Below are 18,471 nucleotides of genomic sequence, written 5' to 3'. Positions count from 1 at the left end.
CCTCAGTAAATAGTTTCTAAAAGTGAATCATTAAACTATCTTAAATATATGTTTTATTACTTAAAAATCTAACTGTAGTAGATTCCCTAGGGGCCTTGGATGTGCCTTTTTGATATCTGTGTGTGTTATGGATGGGGACTGCTTTGACATAGAAATGTAATTTGGAATTGAGGCGTTGGAGCATGGAAAAGTATTAGTGGATCCAGAAATAGAAAATGCAAAAGTGGATCTCTGAGTACCTAGAATGTATGAAGAGGCCATTCATTAAGTGGATAACATGTGCAGGAGGTAGAAAAAAGGTCAAGAACATTATGAGGAAAAAAAAAGTTAGTAAATGGCATCTTGTCTGTGTTATGCTTTGTACACATTGCTTCTTCTTCCTTCTTCCAGGTTAGTCAAGATTCTCGTTGAATTCCAGTGCTACTAGGACTCCATTAAAAACTAGAAGTGAGGAGTAGATGGGTGTTCATAATTCTAGGATATTTGTCGAAAAGCAGAGCTCTATTCATACTTCTGCCCCTGCAAACTCCAGCCCTCTGATTGGAAAGACTTCATTCTTGCTTCTCTTGCATGGAGGACACCAGTGGCAGGATATGAAAAAAGACCAGGGTAATAGCCAAGGAAATTTAGAAATCTCAGCAGTGGCCACAGGACTGGAAATGGTCAGTTTTCATTCCAATCCCAAAGAAAGGCAATGCCAAATAATGCTCAAACTACCGCACAATTGCACTCATCTCACACGCTAGTAAAGTAATGCTCAAAATTCTCCAAGCCAGGCTTCAGCAATACGTGAAACACGAACTTCCAGATGTTCAAGCTGGTTTTAGAAAAGGCAGAGGAACCAGAGATCAAATTGCCAACATCCACTGGATCATCAAAAAAGCAAGAGAGTTCCAGAAAAACATCTATTTCTGCTTTATTGACTATGCCAAAGCCTTTGACTGTGTGGATCACAATAAACTGTGGAAAATTCTGAAAGATATGGGAATACCAGACCGCCTGACCTGCCTCTTGAGAAACCTATATGCAGGTCAGGAAGCAACAGTTAGAACTGGACATGGAACAACAGACTGGTTCCAAATAGTAAAAGGAGTACATCAAAGCTGTATATTGTCACCTTGCTTATTTAACTTCTATGTAGAGTACATCAAGAGAAACGCCGGGCTGGAAGAAGCACAAGCTGGAAGCAAGATTGCCGGGAGAAATATCAATAACCTCAGGTATGCAGATGACACCACACTTATGGCAGAAAGTGAAGAAAACTAAAAGGCCTCTTGATGAAAGTGAAAGAGGAGAGTGAAAAGGTTGGCTTAAAGCTCAACATTCAGAAAACGAAGATCCTGGCATCTGGTCCCATCACTTCATGGGAAATAGATGGGGAAACAGTGGAAACAGTGTCAGACTTTATATTTTTTGGCTCCAAAATCACTGCAGATGGTGATTGCAGCCATGAAATTAAAAGACGCTTACTCCTTGGAAGGAAAGTTATGACCAACCTAGATAGCATATTCAAAAGCAGAGACATTACTTTGCCAACATAGGTCCATCTATTCAAGGTTATGGTTTTTCCTGTGGTCATGTATGGATGTGAGAGTTGGACTGTGAAGAAAGCAGAGCAACAAAGAATTGATGCTTTTGAACTGTGGTGTTGGAGAAGACTCTTGAGAGTCCCTTGGACTGCAAGGAGATCCAACCAGTCCATTCTAAAGGAGATCAGCCCTGGGATTTCTTTGGAAGGAATGATGCTAAAGCTGAAACTCCAGTACTTTGGCCACCTCATGCGTGGAGTTGACTCATTGGAAAAGACTCTGATGCTGGGAGGGATTGGGGGCAGGAGGAGAAGGGGACGACAGAGGATGAGATGGCTGGATGGCATCACCGACTTGATGGACATGAGTTTGAGTGAACTCTGGGAGTTGGTGATGGACAGGGAGGCCTGGCGTGCTGCAATTCATGGGGTTGCAAAGAGTTCGGACACGCCTGAGCAACTGAACTGAATTGAAGCCAAGGAGAACTAGGAGATATGCATGGAGGCAAGATACATTACCCATGGCTTTTCATCTTTTGTGACAATCTTGAAAAGCCAATTTGCCCTTTTTGCATAATATGCTACAAAAAAGAGAGAATAAACACCCCCAGAGATAACAAATACCTATGTGATGAAAGGAAGAAATCACAGATTCAGATTGTTTGTGGAACCGCTTGATAGAGGACTGTGAACTGAAGGCTACAACACATTTATTCGCACTTATCCTCCGTATCATCTTATTCAATCCAGCCTCAGAGTTGCACACAAATATTAAAGAAAGACTAATGAAAACAGAGTCTATCTCAGAACTCTTCTACTAACTTGGATTATCTTAATATGATTTTAGGTGCATGTGTATGTGTGTGTGTGTGTGTGTGTGTGTATGAGCACGTGCTTAGTAGTGTCAAACTCTTCTCAACACCATGGACTGTATCCTGCCAGGCTCCTCTGTCCATGAAATTTTCCAGGCTAGAATAAGGGAATAGGTTGCCATTTCCTCCTCCAGGGATCTCCCGACCCAACTCTTTGGTCTCCTATACTGTCAGGTGGACTCTGCCAACTGCACCATCTAGGAAGCCCTTATTATTCAGACACTACAAATGCAATGTTAGAAGTTAGGGGGAAACAATAAAATATAACTTAGAAAAATTATTCAAAACCTAAAAATAGGTAAAAGATGTTAAAGGGGATTTTTCCAATATAGTGCTCCGTTTGAATTTCTATCAACATGGTTATTTTACAACTCTGTAAATATAGGGGTTAATTTGTCTTTTTTTTAGTAGATTCAAGTAATGTCTGTCCAGTGGAACAGACGACCTCTAAGTTTACAGTTTACCTAGTTTTATATCTTATCCCCGATATATCCCAGTGCATGCATGTTAAGTCACTTCAGTAATGTCTGACTCTTTGTGACCCTATGGACTGTAGTCTGCCAGGCTGCTTTGTCCATGGAATTTTCCAGGCAAGAATACTGGAATGGCCATTTCCTTCTCCAGGGGATCTTCCCAACCCAGGGATCGAAACTGTGTCTCTTGCATCTCTTGCATCTGCAGGTGAGCTCTTTACCACTAGCACCACCTGGGAATCCCCTGATTTATCCCAATATCTAATTACAAATATTAAAAATATATATATGTATTTATCATTAGCTTCTCATCTTCTCTTTGTAGTCATTTTTAACATATTACCAGTTTCCTAATTAATAAGTGGATTGAATAATATCCTTAACTTATTCCTTTTGCCTCCTTATGAAAGTTATATTTTTTAACTCTTTCAGAATTATACTTTACCATTCTGATAATTTTCATGAGCTCTCTTCATTAGCTGTCTGATAATTTTCATTAGATCATCCTATGTTCTAGTGAACTTACCTAATGGAACTTAGTTCATTGGTGGTGGTGGTGGTTGTTCAGTCATTAAATTGCATCCGACTCTTTTGCCACTCTATGGACTGTAGCCTACCCGCCTTCTCTCTTCATGGGATTCCCCAGGCAAGAATACTGTTCATTGGTAAATAATCTTACTTGCTTACTTCAAAGCCTGATACATCACATTGATCTTTTGCCTTTCCTGTTTTCTATAATCACATCGTTCCTACCTCCCATCCAAGATATTGCATGGCCTATTCTTTTTAATAGGTCCCAATCCATTCTCGGCCTTCATACCTTTGTAACAAGTAATTTTTCAAAGTTAACTTTGCTAAAACTACTTAATTAGGCATTACACAGTTAGAAAAATAAATATTTAATGGGTCAAATTTCCTTTCTTCTATCCTTATCACTCTGCAGACAGCTAAAATATAGTACGAGGCTTTACAACACACTGAGTGCAACAGTAAAAAAATATTCTTAATATCCCAATGAAGGGTTAAATTAAATAAAAAATAATGGCACTCATAAGTCATAGCATCATTAAAGGTTATGCTACAAAAAGTTTTGTAAGGAATAAACTGAAATAGAACATAGACAGTGGAATTTTTTTTTAACAATTGTTCTTTTTGCTACTATAATATGATATTTTCCAAGAATGACAGCAAGCTTCTGAACAGTCATAGACTTCATTTCTTCTTAAGGAAATCTTTTCTTCTAGCTATGATCAAATGTTTCTTCATTATTCATATGTCTATTAAAAGGGAACAATAATAAAAGCAAAAAGGAGCATTTCTAAAGATTATTTTGTATGATTAGAATATTCTATAATTTGGTATTATTTCTTATTCATCCTTTCATGCCACCTAATTGTTATTTTTAGTAATTTTTTTCTAAAAGATAGATGAAATACTCACGTTAAAGGGAATTAAATAAATGAAATGAGAAAAATTGGTAATGTTGCATAATAGAGTTTAAGAATGGCATTTCTTCCACTTACTGACTGAATAAAATATCACTGTTGGCTGACATAATTTAGAAAATTGTTATTCTCCACTGTCATTGGTAAATAATAGAGAATATAGAGTCAAAGGGGAAGGAAATAAAATGACACAAACTTCTGTTCTTAGTGAGATTTCCTGTAATATGGTATTTACTTTAAAAAAGTAAAATCCTGTTCTTCTAAGATGATAAATTTTCTGTGAAAATTTCTGATAAACACCAAAAATTAAGCTCAATCATTTAGCTCCCTATTCATGTCCCAGTGGTCACCCCTCGAATTTAAATTTATGATAAGTTTTCCTTAAAAATAAAATTAGTCTGTGCCAGCTCAACCATCACGGATTCAGATGCCTTTAAATATGAGCAAGTATAAGCTAATTTTTTTTTTAATTGAGGTCAGATTTGGTTGGCCCAAGGTCACACTAATATGTTGCTTATTGTCTACAAGTGACATTTGCCGACTATTACCTAGGCTACATTTTTAGCATTCCCTCTGGCATGCTGAGATTAGATGTGACATTTCCTGGCCAGAATAAAACACAAGGTCGATTCTAAAGAATATAATACGATATTATTTCCATGCAACTTTGCATTTGCTTATCTGTAGTACACAGGCAGTTCGTTTTAAAGCATGGGACTTGAGAACGACTACTAGGCACACGCTAAATCCTTTCCTTACAGGATGTCTCCCCGCACTGTCCCAGCATCTATCTCCTGAGCCCTCTGCAGAGTCCCTGAGAAAACAACTGCAGTGGAGGTCAAAACGTTCCAGCTCCTACTATAAGAGGGTGAAGGAGTTTATCCTCCCATTGCCTGGGGAGATGATAGTTTCATCAGGAAGAAAATTTCCCACTGAGATAATGTTATACAAGATAATTGGCATATGTAAATCTATGGAAACTATTATTCAACTCCATTATGAGCTAAATAAAAATTTGTAGAACACCAAAGAATTATCAATTATTTACAAAAGTACTAAGGGAAGACAACCCATTAGTAAGTTTGTAACTGGAAAAACAATTTGGAAATGTCATGAATTTGGCTTAATGTTTTATCTTTCTTCCTAAAGCCTTAAAAGGAAAAAGTCATCATCATAATAAAAACCTACCGTTGGTCCAGGTTTGCTCTCATAATCACTCTGTTGCATCCACTTACCCTGACTAGAGTCAATTATTAAACGAAAATATAAATATATACTTGAATTTTGCTCCCTGAATGAAATACAAGGCTTGCAAAATTCAAGCATTTTTTTCCTTAGCCAAACGTTTGTGTACTTACTAGTTTAAAAAATTGTGAAAATGGATAGTAATCTCCAATACAAAGAAAACTGTCCATTTAAAAATTAAAATATGATCATAATTAATTTTCTTGGTTAGCTATTGATACTGAGCTACATGGTACAATAAAATGTAGTTATGAGTTTATTTTGTTTTAAACTAGATCTTATCTAGAAAGGCACACCTAGAGATGGGTTTACAATCCTGATTACAGGATTGTATTTATCAGTAATTCAGATTATCTGAAAACTTGAAAATAATACTCTCTCTTGATTTACATATTATCTACAAGCAACAGATACTATAACAAGAGGCCAATAAGTACCCATTTCCTTCTGTATGCAGCTCTCTGAGTTGGGATCTAGGAAATGTTACTCTGTGTTGAAGGTGCCTGAACTACTCTACTTCAACCCTCTATATTAAATAAAGTGACTGTCAATATCCTAGTTGAAGCTACAGAGCACAGATAGCTCTTTATAAGGAGTGCAATGAGCCATCCAAGCTAACTCAGCAGAGAGAACATTTACTAATAAAATGATCTTAGAGACCCATTGACTTGATGGATGTCTGGGACTGTGTAGGTAAGAGGCACCCATGATAAAAATGGTAGCAGATTTGAAGCCTTTAACAGGGCCTTTTAGCCATCCTAGCATGGTTTATTAGCATGACACAGGCTCCCTGTTTTCTCTCTCTTTAATGATACTGTTCTACGAACCAATGAATGTTTTCATTTGGAAAATAAGAAATATTGACATGTTATCTGAACTGTGGTTTCTTTAGTGATGCCAAGGGAATAAATATGTTAATTCTGTGCTTTGAGGAATGTATTCGGTAAGGGTCATTACTTCATTGATTTCATTGGACACCAGGTCCAGTTGAGAAAAAGTTAATATTATACACCTTGGACTATTTCATTATGCAAAAGTTTGACTTAGAAAATGGAGAATTTCAGTGATACTTGGATATACTTTTAGATGATGACTTTCAGGTTACATTCTCACAAGTCATGTTTAATGTTTAACTCATTTGTTAATTATGATACCTGAAGCAATTGATGTCAAACTACTGCATGATTCTTCAGAAAAGAGGCAATTACTATGAAAAACTACCACATAAATCTTGAAATAGTCACAAAGTCTTACACAAATAATTCTTTTTGATATAGAAATAAAAAACAATCTTCTTCACATATAAAGAAATGTACAAAAACACATTCCTCGAGGAAGAGTATTTTCTTGGCACATCAGGGCTTTTACAGCAGGAGTTAAATAACAGCAGAAGTGCCAACTGGAAAGAGTTTCCCCTGGCTTTAAAACTGGAACAAAACAACTCTCAACATTTGCAAAACATTCCTTTATTATTAGAAATAAATTATTTGTATAAAAAATTGCATGCGTCAACCATTGCATTTATTTTTAGCACAACCCAGGGCTTCAATCCAGTCAGCCATTACAAGAAACAGACTCATTGTCTTATACAAGTTGAACAATGTGGGACAGGAACGGGAGTTCTCACAATCACAGAAAAATACTTACAAGAATAACATCAGACAAGGTTTATTTCATATTTCAACAGCATTTGTTTTTGTTTTTGTTTTTTTCACAAGCTAACATTAGTTTCCTTTTGTGATTTTTTTTTTTTTAACTGCTCATGAATAAGCAATACTTTAGCTTGACACTCATTGGTTGTATTGTATAAAACGGGTTTCTTCACTCCCTATTATTAATACTTTTGGCTTGTGGCTACTTTTTGTTCCTTACAAGATTGACTATTGATTTGATTGATTGTAGTCTACAGAGATCTCCAGGAGTGAGTGTTGGTGGTGTCACGTTCATTGTTTAAGATCGCAGACCACATTTCTTCATATTGTATCATTTCCCTGTTTCAGATTGAATGATTGCTGTAGCTGATATATGTTGTCTTGGTGGAGGAAGCTGTTAAGACAAATTAAGACAAATTATAGTACAGGATAATACATCAGTTTGTTAAAATGATCTTAAAATTCAAATCTTACAGTGACTTTTTATACATGGTCTTTACAACATATTATTTTAAACCGCATGGTAGGAATTCAACAGCTGTAGAAAAAGAAGAATTTTTGATCTGTGAAACCCTAGTCTCATTTATAATATACACATATAGCAGAAAACTAAAAATATGAACACCTTGCTATTTAATAAAGTTAGGTGAAATTCTATTTAATGTGTGTTTTGATTAACAGAGATTTACGGTGTAAAAAAATGCAAGAACAGATCAATTCTGTATCCTGCAAAATAAAAAATATATATATATTTTTTTATAATCCACATTAAAGACATCAATTTTTTGAGCCTGCTTGATGACCAAAAAAGGGTCAGTCATTATAATTGGCTTCCCTGGTAGCTCAGATGGTAAAGCATCTGCCTACAATGCAGGAGACCTGGGTTCCATCCCTTGGTTGGGAAGATCCCCTGGAGAAGGAAATGGCAACCCCCTCCAGTATTCTTGCCTGGAAAATCCCATGGACTGAGGATCCTGGTAGGCTACAGTCCTTGGGGTCACAAAGAGTCGGACACTACTGAGCGACTTCACTTCACTTCATTATAATTAGTCATGCTTTGAGAGTGAATATATCTTTTATTTAAATATAATACTTTTAAACTCTAAAAATGAATGCACTAAAATGTATTGCCAACACATATTTACGGTCTGGTTTCATCAAAAGGATACAAATGGAGATGTTTAAAAAATAAAGACTTGAAGAAGCAAATGAATATTTAATTTTTCTGGTACCAGCTTACTGTGAAATAAAACCCATTATTGTAAGATTATTAAATAGGTATGAACAAGAAAATATTCTAAGTCAAATTGATATTCATACTTAAATTTTCAGAAATACAAGTCTAAATCCAGATAATTCCTTTGTGTTTTTGAAAGCTGTGATGGAATAAATCTCTGTTCTAAAATTCAAATGTGATGTTCTATTTTTCAGTGGAATTCTGGAATGAATAAGAAAAAAGAAGAAAAAATGCTAAACATATATGTTTCACTTTGTTGTTTAGTCACTAAATTGTGTCTGATTCCTTTGTGACCCCCGTGGATTGTAGCCCACCAGGCTTCTCTGTCCATGGGATTTCCCAGGCAAAAATATTGGAGTAGGTTGCCATTTCCTTCGCCAGGGTATCTTCCTAACTCAGGGATCAAACCCTCATGTCTTGAATTGGCAGGCAAATTCCTTACCATGGAGCCACCAGGGAAGCCTATGTATTTCACTACATAAATCCAATCCACAGTGAAACACATTTTATTTTTTTTTAGAGAATGATTTACTTTTGAACACTGAATAAGAAAATTGTAAAGTTCCTTCTTTGAAATAATGGGTGATTAGACTCATTCCATTTTAGTGTACATGAACTCTGGTAATTGACCAGATAATTTTTTATCAGAGACCAGCATTACCTAAAGACCACAATCAGTAAAATTAAAGCAAGTAGCCCAGGATGTGCTAGTTGTAGATGTTTTTGCTATTTTTATTTCCTTGACTATTATGAGCTTCATGCTAAAAACAGGTGGGACATATCTGCATATCTTTCTATATTGCTCACATTAGGTTATTATTGACATGCAATTGAAAGGAAGTAGATCTTAGACTTGGTTTCAAATTGCATCCTCTTCTCTCCAAAATGAGTGCAAAAACATCACTAAACCAGGTTACAGGGCCTCAGTTTCGTCACTGGTCCACAATCCATAACATTGGGTTTTTGTGAGGACAGAGGCAGGGGAGATTTGTGGGGGAACAGCAGTTTTCTTAGAGAATCAATATGGAATGCTTTACTTTCTATTTACCCTTCTAAAAGCTAGGGTGTCTGCTCCATTTGGTTTGGTGTAAAATAGGACAGTGATTTTTATGGTCTTTATTTCATTTTTAACTTTTTTTCTTTCTTGTTTGTATAATGCTATCGTATCCTTCTAAATATTTTCTAAGAAAATAAAATCTATACTTCAGCTATGCTTTTGAAAGATTTTCATATGGTCTTTGTTGATAAGATGAAGAAAAATTATGAGTTAAAAAAAACAGCCCTGAAAGAAAAATACTCAACTTTTTGCCATATTCAGTATGTCTATACATGTAAGAAATATTTATCAGATTTGAAGATAGGTAGAAAGAAAAATTATGGAGGTAACAGAAGAACAATAACAAAAAGATCTTGACGAAGATGATATTCAGATGTTACTCTTCAAGGATCATTCCAACTTTAAGACTCTAAACCTCTTTAGAAATTCATGTTTTATTTTTTAGACTCTTAGAAGTGACCTCCAGAAAAAGATGGTAGAATTCTACTGAGAACTATAATTTACAAAAGGAAAGTAATCATAATTTTTTTGATTAGAAAAGGGATGTAAGGCTCTGAACACTTCTGAATTTTAAGTCTTATCTTTTTTATTATTCAGAGACCAATCTAGACTTTGTGGGCCAGATCACTAGGTAAAATGATATTGCACACAATAAAGCAAGTCATGTGAATGTTTTTTGCAAGTCAGTGCATATAAGGGCTTCCCAGGTAGCTGCTGCTGCTGCTGCTAAGTCGCTTCAGTCGTGTCCAACTCTGCAACCCATAGACGGCAGCCCACCAGGCTCCCCCGTCCCTGGGATTCTCCAGGCAAGAATACTGGAGTGAGTTGCCATTTCCTCCTCCAATGCATGAAAGTGAAAAGTCAAGTGAAGTCGCTCAGTCGTGTCCGATTCTTAGCGACCTCATGGACTGCAGCCTACCAGGTGGCAGTAGTGGTAAAGAGCATGCCTGCCAATGCAATACAGGTTCCATCTCTGGATCTGGACGATCCCTTGGAGAAGGAAATGGCAACCCACTCCAGTATTCTTGCCTGGGAAATCTCATGAACAGAGGAGCCTTGCGGGCTACAGTTCATGGGGTTGTTAAATGTTGGACACGACTGAAGTGACTTAGCACATAGGTACGCACATAAGTGCATATAAGGGTTACGTTAGGACTTCCTTGGAAGTCCAGTGGTTAAGACTCTGAGCTCCCAGTGCAGGGTGCATGAGTTCCATCCCTGGTCAGGGAACTAAGTCCCACACAGGGATTTGGCACTGCATGGCCAAAAAAAAAAAAATTCTGTTTATAACATTCTATAGTCTATTAAGTGTGTAATAATAGTGTGTCTAAAAACATAATGCACATACCTTAATTACACAAAAATATTGCTAAAAAATGCTAACCATCATCCAACAACGCAAGTTTGACACAAAATGCTCAGTTTTTGAAAAAAAAAAAAAATTCAGTATCTGGGAAACACAATCAAGTGAAGCTCAATAGAAGGAGGTATGTCTGCAGATTTTCATAACAGCAGTGGTACTTTTGCCTTCATTCCAGAAGTGTTACAGAACACAAAGGATTCAGAGATATACATATGAGCTAATGCAATACTTCTGATGATGTATATGCTTTGTGAAAATCAGGTTTGAATGCAGCAACAATGAATTTCCTGTGCACACACACTGGGTTTATAAGCCAGAGAAAGTGGATCTACCTCCAACAGCAGCTGTTCTCATGAATTATGCATGAACAGAGCTTAAGGACTATCATGTTACAACATTTGTTAATTGGGCACCGTTGATAAAATTCATATATATCAACTTTGTTCCTAAGTCTCTTTTCAGAAGAAGTTTTATGAAACAACACTTGACCTTTTTACTTGTGAAATGTAGTATTCTGCAAATTCAATCATTAACATGGACTTGTTTGGTGTACTTTCCAGCTTCACATTCCTTTTATTTATTCTGTGTACCTTTAGAAGCTGTAAAACCTTATATGTATGATCAGAATTTCAGGCATTAACAAGTCATCTTTAAGATGAAATGGCTTAAGTATGAGGATTTGTAGAGATCTATCAATTTGAAGAAAAAATGTTGCATGTATATCATAAATACACAGCTAATTTGAAAAAAATTCCAACTGTAGAACAGTAGCCATAATTATCAAAATCCTTCACGTATTAAAAATAGAGATGCTAAAACAATAGTTCTAGAATTTTGTCTTCTCTTTTCTACGACCCCCAGCCCAATTTATATTTTCAAGACAGCAATGATACATCTACTTTTATACAGTGATTTATAGTTTACAAAACACTATCCTGTATGTCATTGTCATGTCATGGTGGTGAGGGTGATTTATCAAAAGTCTGATAGCAGAAAGTATGAGAATGCAGCAGCATGGACACAGTCCCAGTGAATTAACCAGCCTGGCACTGATTGAGAATGGGCTCCCTCAGTTTTGCAAGGAGGTTTTTCAAATCCAAGGAGGTACAGAGAATTTAATGGCAAAAGTTTTTTTCAGTTTTCAATTATACTTCCAAAGACATAAAATGTTCTTATAGAAGAAGAATATTGCATTTAAGCTCTTCAAGTTTTTGGTAGTTTTAGAGAGTTTGTGATTTTGGAAGACTTTTGACTCCATTCAAACATGTGGCAGACGGGATAGGCATCCACGGGGTCCATGGTCGCTAGTCATCTAAGTAAGCAAAGGTTAATAGTGGTTACAGGGAGTAAGATGGAAGAAGGATGTGTGGAGATTTCCTACACTCTTTTTTGAATGTCTGAACTGTAATCACTTTATCTGAGCCTAATTTATTCAACCCAAATTACTCCTGTAAAAGATGAAAACTACAAAGTACAGTTTAACCTTCTTTGAGGTCATAATTGACTTTATCTTGATTCACCTTATCTTGGCTTTCTTTCACCTTCCAAAAGTGAGCATTCAACTCCTCCAGAATATTATAGGATTACCTACCGGAGAGGCTCCACTTTTGTAATCTTTCATTCTTATTTCAGAAGAAATAGGGAAATGTACTCATGCTATTAAATTTCCATTTCAGCGTCAATAGAAAATAATAGAAGGAAAACAAAATGTGTTAGACTTATTTCTATGACATGGAATTAGCCTTTATCAACACCAGAAATTTTCCCTTCAGAGAACCAATTATTTTTTAAAGGGGTAGAAAATGTTGATTATTTTTTTCCTTACTATGTTCCAGAGGTAAATCTAGTGAGAGGGTAACAGGCAGGAAGGCCAGGGGTCTCCAAATGGAAGAAATAGCCTGCAAGTGTCAGACATCTTTATCTCTCTTAAGCGGCAGGAGGAAACAAACTAGCAATATTTTTTCCTTCTCTACACAAATTTAAAGGGAGGTTTCTCTTAAAATACTGTGTTGCCATAATGACACCTGGTTTCGCCTGAAGTTAGCTGTTCTTGAGCCTAGAGATAACCAATGCCTTTTTCTTATGAAAATGTTCATCTTAAGCTATGCTAACGTGCTATGCCTTTACCCCAAACTCTGTCTCCAAGTCGGTTCCGCCTCTTGGCCCAGAACCTACTTGACAAACCAGTATGTTATACTCAGATATTGTTCCCCTAATCTATGTAAATGAAACTATTTGTATGGTGGTCTGCCCTTCTTCAAGATTCAAGTTAATCGTTTTATGGCCCAGGATAAACCATTTGGTGCCAAGATTATCCCAAAATGCATCTTATGGGTGAGGGGCCTGGTGCCATTCTGAATTTTAAGACATTCCTTTCTTTCATTAACAGACTGCTAGTGACTATATAACATCCAGCTGAAGACTAGCAGGGGAGGGTACTCTTTCTACCCCCTTCTGATGCCTATGTCAGAAGCTTTCTCTATCTCCTTTATACTTTAATAAAACTTTATTACACAAAAGCTCTGAGCGATCAAGCCTCATCTCTGGCCCCGGATTGAATTCTTCTCCTCCGGGGGCCAAGAATCCCGGTGTATTTGCGTGATTCAACAACAACCTTTCACTAGGATATCTGATATTTACTTCACTGTTTATTTGCTTGTTTCCATTTGCAACCACATTATATAAAGTTCTTTGGATTGCTGTTAAAAACCAAGTGCATCTATAGACTCTGGTGAGTCATATGAGATGTGCCAGTGTTCAAACTGTATCACTGGCCAACAGTAGTTTATTGACATTTTTCAATAGGTAATAACTTCCTGCACTGATGCTTTCAAGGCAAGCACACCAAATTCTGCCCTCAAGTCACAAGCATTCTACTCTGATAGAATGCCTTTAAGAGTAGTTTTAGTACATCCTCTGCTAAGTGTCCAAATAGCTCCACTATTAGTCAATTCCCTACCTATAATCAGAGGTGGTTTTAACAATTGGATACCAAACCAATCCTTATTGTGCCTTCTCTTGTACTTTTTTAAGGGTTCACATTTGCAGAAGGGTGAATAGATATACAGGTAAATTTGATATTCATGAACTGAAGGTCATCTTCCTAGAGGATCTGGCCAATCATTCCAAGAAGTCTGATAGTAATTGAAGTCAGTAAGTTTAATTAATACATGCTTATTTACTAAGGATAGTTCTGCATATAGGGCATCAAAGTAGACAGTGTTGTAGATTAAGTTGTTATAATAATTGAATCAGCTAAAATCAACTCAATCATCCCTTTATTTTATGTCAAATGTACAAAGAATAGGAGATATAGCCTCCTGGAAGAATCTGAGAGAGAGAATATGTGTGTGTGAGTGTGTGTGTGTGTGTGTGTGTGTGTGTGTGTATGTATGCGCTCACTGTATTCAACTTTCTGGTATTTTGCAATACATACTTTCAATTTGCTGTTCTTCAATAGATACCAAGATGGACTTGAATAGTTCAGTTAAACTCTACTGGATTAGTTTGGTAATAGTGTATTATTATGTGCTTCTTCAGAGATGAATATAGAGACGAGGAAGATAGGTGAGGGAAGGAAAAGTGGAGGGGTGGTTGTAGCAAGAGTCCTATTTTCAGGGTCATGAGGCTTTCAGAGAAGAACTCTATCTGAATATATATTAAGAATTAGAGAGATCAATGAAAGCCAAAGAAGGGGATCACTTTGGGGAAACAAATATAAACTATGACTGAACCTAACATGTTGGCTAACCAGTTTTCTCCTTTCCCTAAATACATAAATAGCATATTTTCTACTTGTGGAAGGGGCTTCCCTGATGGCTTGGTGGGTCAAGAATCTGCATGGAAAGCAGGAGACACAGGTTTGATCCCTAGGTTGGGAAGATCCCCTGGAGGAGGGCATGGAAACCCGCTCCAGCATTCTTGCCTAGAGAATCCCATGGACAGAGGAGCCTGGCAGGCTACAGTTCATGGGGTCACAAAGAGTTGAAAACAACTGAAGCAACTTAGCATACACACATGCTATTTGTGTAAGATCTTTGGTAACTTGCTCCATAAATACTAGTTAACTGCTAATTCTATGAAGAGCAACCCATATTGAACTAACAACAATTGGAGAATGAATACTAAAGGATAATTTTATAAATGGAGCCTAGTTCCAATCTTCAAGCTCTGTGATGCTTCACAAGAGAGACTTGAGCATCGCCCTTTTTTAAAGAGAATTTGTGTCTATGTTCATGCTCTGGAGAGGAGCCACTTGCACTGAAATCCTTTGGTTCTAACCAAATGGTTCTAACCACTGTGATGGTCTCATGGTGTGTGGATACCACCATGCCCTTGGAACCATGTTGTACAGTCCCCAAGACCAGTAGAAGAATGTTCAACGTACATCTATCAGGAAGTGCTCCCGCTCTTGACCATCGGAAAGTCTACGGATGACTTACTGTTGGTTTCAAGACTCTCACAGAGTTCGCTTTTCACCTCGCCATTTGGTCTATCATTGCCTTTTTGGATCAGTTTGCTTTGCATGGTGGCAGCGGTCACCACAGCCTTGAAGCTCCTCTTGCGTTTTTGCACGTTCTGCTCTGGATGAAAAATTATAATATAAACCTTGGGCATATACAGCATGCCTAGAGACACCGAAGCACTTAAACTCATGGAGACAGTGAGTGTTGTTGTCTGGATGTACATCTGAGGAAGGAAAAAAACAAAAGGAATCAATGTTGGTAAGCCTGATCTAAGGTACAGCAAATAACACAACCATTTTCTGAAATTATTCCAGATTCTCTTCTAAAAGGTCCTTATTAAAATTACCCTTACTTATAGTCAAACATTCCTTTATCCCTACCCACAGACGTGGATAAAGTTGTATTATTGATAAAGTCCAGTTCCTTAAAACAGACCAAAAAATAAGTAGGCTGATGGAGCTTAATTTCCTGCTTAGATTGTAATTAACCATATATAAGGAAGGGAACAAAACTAGTCTAGCAAAAAACTAACACGTTATGTCACACAAACCTTCTTCAGGGGGGTATCCCAGGGTCAAACAATAAACTTAACCTAGAAGGTAAATTATATACAGTAGAAATAGAGTGGGAGTGAAATAGTCCATAACATCACTATTTCACACCATTGCTTGAATAATGCTAGTGTTCGCATCTACACATAATGACTTAAGTCGAGCTTCCAAACCTGATAAATCACAAGCATGCCATAAGGGCTGGATTTTTTTAACAGCCTTTCCCACCCAAGGATAATTCTGAGGGGGTTCTAGATGACAGCATCAGATCCAAATATGCGTGGGTGCTTTTAGAAAATAACAAAAGACTTCCTCCTTCCAAGATTGAAATATACCCTTTGGGGATGGGTCCTGACATCTGCATTTTGAGAATTCTCCCTGTGTGTTCATTTTTTATCCTTATTTCACTGAAATTGACTGCTCTGGTGCTTACAAAGAGAAGGCCCTCTGGAAGATTTTTCTTCCTGCAATCTAGAGGTTAATGAGCTGAAAAAGTCAAGCATAAAATCATTGCTTTTGGCTTTTTCATTTTGTTATGAAAACAGACATGATAATATTTTAATCCTTTCTCTTCCCCAGTATTATTGAGGTATAATCAAAAAATAGAAATTCTATATATTTAAGTATAGAACTTGATATTTTGCTGAACATATTATGAAATTATCTCAATCAAGTTAATTAATGTATCCATTACAGTTACCATTTTCTTTCTTTCATTCTTTTTTTTTTTTTTTAATTTGACTACATCAGATCTTAGTTGCAGCTCAGAGGCTCTTCACTGCAGTACATGGCTGTGGTTGCCAACAACATGTGGGATATTAGTTCCATAACCAGGGATCGAACCCATATCCCCCTCATTGAAAGTCAGATTCTTAACCACTGGATCACCAGAGAAGATTTTTATTCATTCTTTTTATTTTATTTTACTTTTTGGTGAGAATGTTTAAGCAAATTTCTTAGCAAATTTCAAGTGTATGCAATTCAGTAATTTTACTATTGTCACATATTCATCTTGCAGTACTGGAAGTTCATGCGTTTTGAACAGTATCTCCCCAGTTCCCCTTCCCCCTGCCCTTGGCAACCACAGTTCTGCTCTCTGCTTCTATGAGTCTGCCTATTTAAAATATTTTTTAAATATTTAGGCTGTTTTAGAGCCAACTAACTGGAAAAGACCCTGATGCTGGAAAGATTGAGGGTAGGAGGAAAAGGGGGCAAAAGAGGATGAGATGGTTGAATGGCATCATCGACTCAATGACCTGAGTTTGAGCAAACACCAGGAGAGAGTGAAAGACAGAGATGCCTGGTGTGCTGCAGCCCACGGGGTTGCCAAGAATTGGATGCAGCTGAGTGACTGAACAACAATTTTAGATTCCACATGTGAGTGAAATCATGTGGCATTTGTCTTTCAGTATCTGGGTGATTTCCCTTAGAATAATGTCCTCCAGGTTCATCCATGTTGCCACAAATGTCAAGATTTCTTATTTTTTTTTGAGAGTCAGTAATATTCTATTATATGAATATATCACATCTTTAAAAATAAAAACCTCTGATTTACTAACATTTTTCATTGCCTGAGCTCAAAAGATAATTTTTCCCAAATAAGTTGGAATACTGAGGCTACAAAGTAGCCATGTTTTCAGATTATGAAGAGATCCCTTTATCATTTACATATCTGTTCACCTGTAATGATACCTCTAACATAAAGTTGTCAGATTGCATCTGGTAATCCCCAGGACCCAAACAAATTGTGTCCTTTTTAATAAAGGCTCAAAATACATATGCCTTCAAGGATAAATACTTGAGTCAACCTGTGGCTGCTTTTTTCTAGGGGAGACTGTTTCTATTAACAGATGACAAAGCCTTGAATAAGACACTGTCCAACCTGTGAAGAGAACTTCAGACACCACTAAAGAGGCTGTCCTTATCAGAGAAATCATATCCTGTGGATTACTGAGTTTAAGTTCAGTTTATCTACCACTAAAGCTGCTCTTTGCTTAAAACCCTATCATGAGTGTGGGAACACTCATCAGGTAGGGATATTTAGGATTGGCTTGTTTCAAAGTTCACCTCCTCCAGGAAGTCTTCCATGATAAATCTTATCTTAATTATATTGTCCTTATTTTACTTCTAAGCACTAATGCATTGAAAAATAAATACAGTGGAGCACTTGCTAACATGTAACTATGTAACTATAGTCATTTATGTAAACTTTGTAATAATTCATATAAAACATACAACTAGAGTATAAACTTCCTTAGGATCTGTAATCCACATTTTTACTTACATATCTCTAAAAATTACATAATAATTACTTAGATACCACTCATAATACAGAAATTACATAATAATTACACAATAATTATGTAATAATAATAAGAAATTACATAATAATTATATACATAATGTAATTACATAATAATTACTTGGAGAAGGAAATGGCAAGCTACTCCAGTATTCTTGCCTAGAGAATCCCATGGACAGGGGAGCCTGATGGGTTATAGTCCATGGGGTCGCAAAGAGTCAAGACATGACTTAGCAACTAAACAACAATAATTACTTAGATACCACTCATTATTTTCAAG

The 18,471-nt window shown here is 36.6% G+C and overlaps 1 protein-coding gene across 13 annotated transcripts in view; it reads right to left on the bottom strand.

Moving 5' to 3' along the window:
* Positions 1-7,009: 7,009 nt before the first annotated feature.
* GRM8 (glutamate metabotropic receptor 8) overlaps positions 7,010-18,471 on the bottom strand; it is an 868,572-nt gene continuing 857,110 nt past the window's right edge. For 10 of the 13 annotated variants that reach the window (XM_086395795.1, XM_086395792.1, XM_086395794.1 and 7 more), the window contains 2 exons: positions 15,260-15,561; positions 7,010-7,609 (listed from right to left, as the gene is read on the bottom strand). In XM_086395795.1, the coding sequence (XP_086251921.1) occupies positions 15,265-15,561 (297 nt within the window). In that variant the 3' untranslated portion in view covers positions 7,010-7,609; positions 15,260-15,264. The remainder of the gene's footprint in view (positions 7,610-15,259; positions 15,562-18,471) is intronic. The other 3 variants (XM_086395796.1, XM_086395797.1, XM_086395807.1) reach the window with 1 other exon arrangement.

Source organism: Bos grunniens, chromosome 4 (genome assembly GCF_055505025.1).
Source record: "Bos grunniens cultivar Pamir isolate PY7600 chromosome 4, Bosgru_T2T1.0, whole genome shotgun sequence".
In the NCBI taxonomy this organism is placed as follows: Eukaryota; Metazoa; Chordata; class Mammalia; order Artiodactyla; family Bovidae; genus Bos; species Bos grunniens.
The sequence above is the reverse complement of the archived record's forward strand: the minus strand, read 5'-3'. Positions and strand labels throughout refer to the sequence as shown.